The sequence below is a fragment of the Cucumis sativus genome, chromosome 4 (assembly GCF_000004075.3).
Source record: "Cucumis sativus cultivar 9930 chromosome 4, Cucumber_9930_V3, whole genome shotgun sequence".
NCBI lineage: Eukaryota > Viridiplantae > Streptophyta > Magnoliopsida > Cucurbitales > Cucurbitaceae > Cucumis > Cucumis sativus.
In genome coordinates this window covers 5,317,710-5,328,325 of record NC_026658.2, presented here as the reverse complement: position 1 = coordinate 5,328,325, position 10,616 = coordinate 5,317,710, and the positions used below count along the sequence as shown (strand labels likewise).

General features: G+C 32.1%; 1 protein-coding gene across 1 annotated transcript; it reads left to right on the top strand.

Moving 5' to 3' along the window:
* The first annotated feature begins 7,771 nt into the window (after positions 1 to 7,771).
* On the top strand, positions 7,772 to 8,902 carry LOC116403496 (acanthoscurrin-1-like). The gene is made up of 2 exons (XM_031884693.1): positions 7,772 to 7,894; positions 8,474 to 8,902. Exons 1-2 carry the CDS (start codon positions 7,795 to 7,797, stop codon positions 8,641 to 8,643), a joined length of 270 nt encoding a protein of 89 aa, XP_031740553.1. The 5' UTR covers positions 7,772 to 7,794; the 3' UTR covers positions 8,644 to 8,902.
* Positions 8,903 to 10,616: the final 1,714 nt, after the last annotated feature.

Sequence of the window (10,616 nt, the reverse complement as noted above, 5' to 3'; positions counted from 1 at the left end):
AACCAATCTTAACAAAAAGAAATCCTAAAACTGTGTCATATTAAAAGAAAATTTAGCAGTGCAGAGACCACACAAAACCAACCATAGAAGCACTCCAACTCCTTTTTGCAGGTTGAAAAATAAACTAAGAACCATGTTTAGAAGAGTCAGAAGGTCGCTTTTGAGAATCAACAATTAATGAATGTAAAACATGAAACACAGAATCAACTGCAACATGACGACTAGTTAGACTAGAGATTACCCCTTGCAAGTCTTGAATGGAAACACTCAAAGAACGTGATTCTTCAAACAACAATTGGACCAACTGAGTTGCCAAATCGAAAGATAATAACAATCCATGTGACTGAAGTAGAGAATCAGGAAACAAATCATCAATCACATCATCTCCCGCAAACGGAGCCCCAGCCCTAGGCCCTTTAGAGGGTATAGGCACTTTATTCACATGAGAAGATATAGCAGAACTAGCAGCGGAATGATGCAGACTGCGCAACAACTCATATAAAGCAACATTATCATGATCCAAAGACTCGGAGTTAATATTAATGATCTAAATAAACCTCATTTCTGTAACAGGAACTCTAGAACCATCCTTAAGAGAAGACTGAGATGAACTAGAATTCAAACGAGGCGAAACAAACTGAGAACTACCAGGATAATCAGCACAGTGACCAGCTTCAAAACCAGAAGACATACGAGAACTGGAGGTATACTTACCAAGTTGTGTCAACAAACTTATCATGCAAACACTCAGAAGATTCAGAAGTAGCAACTTTAGAATGTAAAGAAGACGATTTGTGAATATCACTCAAACGACGAAGTCTTTTTAGATTATTTTGAGTAGGAATCATTTTGAATCGCTTAGGTTGTGAAGGAGATAGTCCCGAAGTGTCACACCTCGCCCTGCATAGTCCTTGGTTGGTATGCAAGACCCGACATGACTTGAGTATCTCTGACGGGTTAAACTCCAAAGACACTCAATCTTAAGGTTCTTAAGCTTTGCTTAATCGCCTAATAAATTTTCCTTGACTCAACTTGGAACTTAAACAATCTTGGAGGCGATATAATACTTAACACAGAAGAATAAACTCAAAACAACTTTTATTAAACTTAAGTCATACGATTACAACTCTTTACAGATTACACACTTTCAAAACTTACAAGTTAAGCTATAACGTCTGGCAACTCTTCTCTCCTGGCAAGCCCTTCAACTTTTCTTACTTAGCCTTAACGCCTGATTCCTGGAAGATAAAACTTAAAAATGTAAGTCAACAGACTTAGTGAGTTTTTATAAAAGCCCTTTTTCGAGAAATACCTTTTGTAAATATCATTTCGTTAAACATGTGAACTCACATAAATTTAACATTTCATATAAACACACACATTAGTCAACAATCATTCCTTTCGTCAAGGATCCTAAATCATTCTCACTGCTAGGTCTTATTACTTCGTGTTTAGACTACTGTGACAACAACATCAGAGAATATACAAACTCAGTCTTGTTGCTCAAGTGAAGCGCAATGCACATCTCTTCTACATGGTTGCCTTTACTCCTTATGTGCACATAATAGTCATCGATAGAAAGTAGACTAATGGTTTGAGCACCATTTCATTAACTTTGCTACATATAAAACATGCTTTAAACACGGTATAAGCTTAACTTAGAAATCTCTTTAGAAACATGGATATTGAAATCATCATTTCAAATTAGTAAACACTTTGCAAGGAAAGCTTGAAATCATGTAAATACTTGAAAGAAAACACTTTACTCAATAACTTAAACCTGAAATGCCCCTCCTCCACTTCTTCTCTCATACGATAAAATGGCAGCACTTTAGCTCTTAACTTTCTCTTCAATCCCTCGTAATGACAATACTAAAGTTGAGGACCCCTATTTATACTAATTCTTAAATAAGCTTAGTCACCCTTAAGCACTTGTTAACTTGCCAGCTCTTCCTTTTAGTGGTGCACACGTAAGCTTAAGGTTTAATTTAATTATGCTTAACTTAATCTCTGCATGTGATCCATTAAAACACCTAGGGAAGGTTTCTGGGAAATTCCTTTACTCTTCCTCGCCTAGTGTTGTATCTCGCGTAGTACCTTAATCGCATAGTTATGCTTAAATGCTGAGAAATCCTATCGTGTAATCTTGTTTCTTCGCAGAACAAATTGTTTTTTGATTTATTGTTCACTCTCCATTCAGTTTTTGATGGGAGAGAATTGTTCTATAGGCTTTTTCTGCTGCTTTTATCAGTCTTTTATGACTAAACTGATTGAATTCGTAGAGCTGGCAACAAAATGGCCTAATATGACCCCATTTTCCCAGAAGTAACATATCCACTTCCTTGTAGATCTTTAACTCACTTTGTGCTTACCACTTTTAGTCTGTACCACCTTAGTGTTAACAACATCATCACTTTTACTATCAGAAGCTCTAACAAATACGGTAGAAGATTCTCTAGAATATGAATTCCTTTCTAAGAAGCCAAGCCCTTCTTATCACTCTTAATCTTCCCTTCACTACGAAGATTATCCAAACTTTGAGTACCTGAGGAAAGTAATCTGTCCTATTTGGACATGGAGTCAAATTCATTCTGAACATCTCTAGGTTTCATTTTAAGTGCAAAAGTCATTTACATAAGGCGATAATTGTCTTCCAAGAGAGCTGTATTCTCTCCTTCTGAAGTTTCAGAACCTCTTGATCTTCTTCCCATCAGCAATTCATTATACTTGAGCTGACTAGCATTAGCTTTCATGCCCTCTGACTTCAAAACAGATTCAATGTCAGATACTTCAAATTCCTTTTTCGATACACAACTGATTAAAGCCCTTCCAAAATTTTCTCCATCGCTGTCAGATGATGATTCTTCATTAGATAGTGTAACAAAAAAACTATTCTTTTTCCTCTTTAAGAAAGTAGGACATTTTGCTTGGTAGTGTTCAAAACTTTCACACTCATGGCATCTGAAGCTTCTATCACTTCTAAGAGATTGTGAATCACTCTTGTCAACATCTTTTCGCTTATGAGTATATAAACTGGAGGAACCAAATCTAGAAGAGTTGGAATTGTTAACCTCTCTATTAGACTGCGATCCATAACCACCAGACCTTTTATAAAATTTACTTTTAAGCTTTAAAACCTGCTTCTTCAATAAGGCTATAGTTAAACTAAGTTTTTATCATGTGAGCGATCTTTGCTTAATTTAGATTTGTCATCGTTTATCAATTGCAATGCAATTCCACTTTTCTTTTTTGGATCTCCATCTTTGAGAGACAAAATTCAAAAGTTCTCCAGGAACCAAATAACTCATCAAGCTTCATTATGGTAATGTCATTTGCCTCTTCAATATAATGGAAGTGACCTTCATGTTAAAGCGAGATGAGGAGATCTCAATACTTTTCTAACAAGCTTAGGATCATAAATTTTTTCACCAAGAGAAAATGATTCATTTGATAGATCAAGAACACACACATTAAACTCAACTATCGATTCATCTTAAATCATTCTGAGAGCTTCATATTTTGAAGCTAATAACTGTACTCGTGACACTTTTACTTTTGAGGTACCTTCATAGGCAACCTCCAGAATACTTCATGCCTCCTTAACTGATGTACATGTGTTAATAAGTTTGAAAACATTATGATCAACCCCATTAAAGATTGCATTTAAGGCACAAGAATTATTTTTTAGAGCTTCATCCTCTATATTAGACAAGGAGATTTCAAGCTTCTGAGTGACCTTACCATTAGTATCTTTAACAATAGGATGTTCCCATTAAGTAATAAGAGCTTTTTAGGACTTGCTATCAATTGATTTCAAGAATGCAATCATCCTTGCTTTCCAATAAGCATAATTCGATCCATCTAAAACTAGAGGACTAGTAATCGAATTTCCTTCACGCACAATAAAATAGTTAACACTTGTGCTTCAGGTAGTTACTTTAGTTAAAAACTGAAGAAACTGCTAAAAGAACAATAAACAAATATAACGGCAATAACACAATACATTTTCAACATTCTATACTTTGGTGATTCTATCTTACTAACTTGTAAAACAGTAAATTAATCACTAATAACTATCATATGCAGCTTAAGTAAAATTAATCTCTTCAAACAATTGATTAAGGTACATTCAATTTTCAATAGAGTTGATTCTCAATCTCTATTCTCTATAAAAGAAAAAAACGTTCTTCATATTGTTGACTTACCTGAAGGATTCACAAAAAAACAACGCTTTTTCTCCCTTTTTCTTTCTTGAACAAATTTATTTTTTTCTTGATTCTTCCCACACAACAAACACACCAAACCAGAGAAATAAATAACAATCCCAAGATATGGTCAATAAAAAAACAGAAAACTAATCTTAACGAAAAGAAATTATTTCAGTCGAGATATTTCCCACCAACGGAATTATATAATAGAAAAAAAATTGATAACACATAACTACGAGAGAGATTAAGAAAAAAGGAGGAGAGTTTTGAATTTATAATTAGGTTATTATATGTAGCGTTTTGATATAGTTGGATGGGAAATGTGTGCAAAACTAATTGAAAAGATTTGGTTTAACTTTAAATAAAACCCAAACGTTCACATCAAACTTTTAAATTAAGGCGACACCACACATTTTAGGAATATCAACAAACACATATAGGGTAGTTTTTATTTAAAAAATATATTCTTTTTTACCATCTAATAATTAAAACATTGTATATCTTTGTTTCGATTACCATAAACTTTTAGAACGTACCAAATGTAACAATTCTCTTTTATTTTTCTCTCTCAATTGTTTATGGAGTCCAACTTCTACAACTATGTATAAGTTTGGAAGGTATAAATTTGAATGGTTTTTTCAGGGTGTAATTACAACTACCACATTTTACTTCAAAGATTTGAAAAATAAGGCAAAGATTTTCTTTTTGAAAAAATACATTAAAAAAAAATAATAACCTCTATATGGAATGGTTTTGTAATTTTAATTCAAAAAAATTAAAATGTACGGATATTTTTTTTATTATTTTAAACGACATAACTACTATAAATATTTACAAACTATAATAGTTATAGATAATAACTTTTTTGTTGCAATAGACTGTGGATGATGATTATCTTTCATGATATAATTTGGTATATTTTGCTTTGATTCATTTGGTTATATTAATTTTTTTTTAATATTGCTAAAAAGACCTGAAAAGAAAATGTAACATGCAATACAATAGATAAATTATAAAAAAGTGGTTTTTATATATTTTTCAAAAAAAGAAAATGGGTTTGTAAAAAGAATAAAAAGAAAGAAATAACCTATATGGATCTTATCTCAAACAAGTATTCAAAACTACAAGACAAAAAAAGAAAAAAAATAGGGGAATTACAAAAAATATACCAATTTTGAGGAGGTTGTAGATTTTTGGATGTTATTATGTGCACATAATGAGTAACGACAACAATGTAAAAAAATGACTACATGACGGAATGAAGCTGACTAATGCGTTGTGAGAAAGCATTGAAGTAGCAAACTAAACAACAAGAAATGAATCGAGGAAATTTTCCAAGAGATGCTAGTATTCAAGTCTAGACATGGTTCGTGTTCTTGGCAGAAATGAATAAGTAACGAAGCACATGTGTGATTTATGTTTTATTGTAATGAAACATTTAGAGTTTGTTTATAAAAATAAAAATGAATTTATGTGATTAAATTGTATTTCCCAACTGAATATCAAAATCATCACTCACTTAGTATTTGACTTATGTGTAAAGTTTTCCTCCCCAGGTCCAAAGCGTTGGGGCCAAGATAAGAAGGGTAAGGTGAGCTGCTACGTGATGATTAGGCGAGCCAAGCTAGACATTTAAGTGAAGTTGTGCTAGGCTTGAAGACCTCAAAGTTTTATTTTAAGTCTTTTGTTGTAAAGAGAGTATGAATTGTATTTTGAACATAGTTGTTAAGTATTAAAGAGAACTTATTTGTTATATTCGGTTGTGGTGTGTTTTTATTATTGCTTAGCAATTAAAGGGTTTAAAGTTGAACTCGACAATAAAGACAAGGTTCAAGTTGCTTAAAGAATGGTTGTATTGGTGGTGTTAATTTCGTTTACTAGGTCTTATGTGTGTTATCTTGTGGGGGATATGCGTAGAGTGTCTAGATAGGCACGCCTTCACATGGTGGCATCAAGTGACATTGGGACAGGACAAGAGAATTTTTTTAAAATGACAAATTGTGAATTGGTATTCTTGCTGTGGATCCAATTATTAAGTGTTACTTTTGGGTTAAACTTGGACCGACTTAGATGACTCCTTAGGCTTTGAGCCCACTGATGAGCTTGACTTAATTGAGTATACATAAAACAAAAGAAGGGTGAAGTTAGGCGGCCAAAGCTGAGGATATCTAGTCAACTAAAAACACTCCCCAACAAAACATACTTAGCCGGATTGCAACATTTTATTTATAAAAAAAGATCCTTATATATACGTGCATGTAAAGATAAAAAAAGAGATCATAAAATTAAAAAGAAACAAATAAATTCTCCCAAATATAATGTTATAATATGCCATGCCTTTTGCATATGTATCTGTTAGAATCCTCCTGTTTCTTCTCCTTTTGTTGGGGCCTTACGTTGAACATATATGACTAGCTCCCAAAGTTGGATAGTTCCTCTATAATACATGTCACAGCCGAATCTATGAACACGTGTCCCCTCATTTTGTGCACTTATACCTCACCTGTTATGTTTTTTTATAAAATAATATATAAAAAATAGAATAAAATATTACACTATATAAAACAATTTCGAAAACATAAAAAGTCTACACGTCCATAAAATACCACGTGATTAATTGGTAGGAACGTTTAGATTTGATTATTCTTCTCTATAGGATTGTTTAGATTTTGGTAACCAAGCCTAAATGATTTTTTTCAAGATTTTTTTTGGTACGTGATCGTATCGTTTAATTTAATCATTTAAGATTGGTAGTCAAATCTAAATTATGTTTTTCAAGATTTTTTTATACGTGATGTTTACACACAATCGTTTAAACTAGGGTAGCTAAATCTCAACGATTTTTTTTTCAAGATTTTTTTTCACAATCTTTTATATTTGTTACATGATGTTAAACCAAATAACAGTTTGAAAAAAAAATCTAAAAAAATTACCGAAGAAAGAAAAAGACAATAGAAAGGGAAAAAATTACATAACAAGAGAAAGATGATGAGAAAGGAAAGAAAAATTGCAAAAGAAAGAATATGAAAAGGAAGAGCAAATGGAGATATTAAAAAAATTGCACAAGAAGAGAAAAAGACAATAAAAAGAAAAAATATCGCGGAAGAGAAGAGAAGAAAGACTATGATAAGAAGGACAATCCTGAAATTTTTAAGAAAATGATAAATTTCATTGACTTTTTCAATTTATCACACACCGTAAATATTTTGTCTCTTTGTTCTATTTATGAAAGTTTTTCTAAAAAAAATGTCTGTTATATTTGAATATAAAAAATGTACCCGTTGAACTAAGATTGTTGGTTCCTCTGTTGATTAAGGATCTCTAAATTCTTTGGTAAAAATTAAGAGGACACAAATTTAAGAGTTAAAAGAACTAAAATTTTTAATTTATATATATAAAGTTATCTCTGATATAAAATTATGGGTCGATCATGATTTGTATGCTAATTAGTTATGCTCGCTTTAACAATGTTATATGATTCGAGTATGATATGGATGTGTTTAAAATCGTATCTATTTGAAGCTGTCTCCCTCTATAAAATCCTGATACTTGTATAATAATCAGTAGGTTTTCATCCAAAGTGAAAATGAAATCCAAATATTCTCTGTTTTTTTGTCTTCTACTTTTGTCTGTTTTAGTCATCTCATGGGCTACACAAATCCACACAACTCAAGATGAGAAACAAGGTATTGTATTTAACACAGACGTATTTCCTATCAGTTTTTAGTGTTGAAACTTTAACATAATTACTTACGAAATTTCCATGCATGTTTTGCATGAAAGTAAAATTAAGATTATAATTAGAACAAGACTTGTGTTAAATTTTTTGAACACATCAAGCTTTACCAAAAGTTTTCGAGACGTTTTGGGATAATTAATCGATCAACAACCTAATAAACGAGCCGTTTTGTATGTGTGATTATAATTAAAAGAAAACTACTCGGTGTTCGCACCTATTTTTTACAACAGAGGGAGTAGCTATCCAAATAAAAAACCTATCCCATACCAAAGGGAGAGTAAAAAACTGTAACATGGCAGTTTTTGTTCTTTTCAACAACTGATATTTTGTTTAAAAACGGTGATCCGAGAGAAGAATGGGATCAGATGCATTGCTCTTATTAAAATTGGATGGAAAGTAAAACAGAAGATGGAGCCAAATATAGCGCTTACATAACCATATATGATTGAGAAAAGTGCTGTAAATTCTGATGTGTAAAGGGGTGAGATCAGAAAGTGGTGTAAATGAAATCTTTGGGTTTATTTAGTTTCAGCAAAGGATGTAGCACATGTGGACAACGATGGCAGTTATGAAGATGGGAAGTATGCTACAGGACCACCGCCTGGCTGGGGAGGCTTCGGTGGAGGCGGCGGCGGCGGTGTATGGAGAGGAGGCGGCGGGAAGGGCGGGGGTGGAAAAGGAGGAGGCAGAAACTGAGATCATAACAAAAATGTAATATTATATATGATGTATGTTTGAAGGAATAAAAGTGTGTGTGTATAATATAAGTATAAGTAACAAAGTTTGAATAATTCAGGAAGCAGAGTGATTCCAATAAGCTTTGAAGCTATGGATTTCCCTCGTGAAGTATGTGTGTCATTGCCAACACTCCTTTCTTTGTTTCTTTCTTTTTTTGTTGTGAGATATATTATGAGCCAATGTAAAAAATGAATAAAATAACGGCATTATTAAATAATTTCACCCTCTTTTTGTCCTCTTTTCAATCTCTTTCTCAAATTATTACTTCGTCTCAAGCGGTGTGATTTGTTGTCTTTACATTTCACATTGAAATTTGGATAAAAGAACCAAAAATTTAAATTTTAAAATAAAAACAAAAACAGCCTAATATTGCAACAAAAAAATATCGTTTTTTTAAGAAAAATGAAGGACGAAAATCCAGAAAAATAATATTAAAATAATTAAATATAACATACAAATAAAATAAATAAGAAATTAGAAAATTTTCAACAAAAATTTCACTCTCCCACTTATTTAGATATTTCAACTATACCTGTCTTACAACTCCAACAAATGGCACTATTTATAGATAATTTGACGAATATGAGGTAAATTATATGGTCACTAAAGGTCAGTATTTTCAAGACACATGACAAACGTTGTTGGATGTGGAGGTGAATGACACATGGCATGAAAGGACACTAAGCATAATGGATATTAAGTATCTATTTTATAATATTTATAATATTTCTCTTTATATGCCAATTACATATATGAATATGCCTTATTAAAACCTTACTAGGAAAAAACCCAATATGAAAAGAAAAAAAATCCTCAGGAAAAAAGCAGTTACATATTTTGCATATAATTTGTACACTTACAAAAATACAATTTACTTGTCACACCCCATTTCCGGACTACCTACTCTCGACCCAAGCAATCGTGTGAAGTCAACTGATACCGTCTTTTGTTTTAACGATAGATACTTGTTGACCTTAACCCTTAAAATCCTTATTTAAAACTTAATAGAAGCTTTATAATTCGTTTTTCAGAAAAGAAAGTTCAAGTGCAACCCATCTTATATATTTAACTTTTAAAACAAAGTACTTACAAAGGTTTTGACAAGATTAGACTTCCAATACATTCAGTTTTCATTACCCACAACACTACTTTATAACATAATAACTTTACAAATTCCCTTATAAAACTGGTCAATGTGACAGTAATATGCTTAGCTCAGGGAAACATGATCAATACCTGGAAAGTGAAAAAACATTTGAAAATATGAGCTAAAAATGTCTTGTGAGTAATGTTTTTCTCAAACATCCTTTCCAAATAGTTATTCTCAATGCTCAACATTAAATGTATAAATCATTATAAACTTGATATAATAAAGCTTTAGAAACAATTCATAAATTCCTTAATCATTTAAAACCAGGTATAGCTATTGCATACTAGCTCCTCCTATACATATCCATAATTTAACATATAGAACAGGTTGAACTGAACCTTCTCCCATAGACACTCGAGCCTTCACTGTGGGAAAAGTGTTTTGAGGTTATGAGCTACCCAGAAGAGAGGAATGTTAGATTGGCTAAATTCCTTTTGCATAAAGAAGTAGAGGGGATGGTAGAAAAGTCCATTCTATAGTAACGAAACACGATGCACATGCCTTGGACTAGGAGATATTCAAGAGCATTTTCAAAGATAAGTACTACCCTAGTACTTATTGTGAAGCAAAGAGAGATGAGCTTCTAAGATTGGAACAAGGATCACTCTTTGTAGCTAATTATGAGAGAAAGTATACCAAGCTATCGCGGTATGCAAACACTACTATAAAAATATGATTACTTGACGCCGGCATGTTTGAAATACTTGACAATTTTTAATAAAACTGTCAAATAAAATGAAAACATGTCAAAAATAACAAAAAAACTAGAAAAAATCATCAT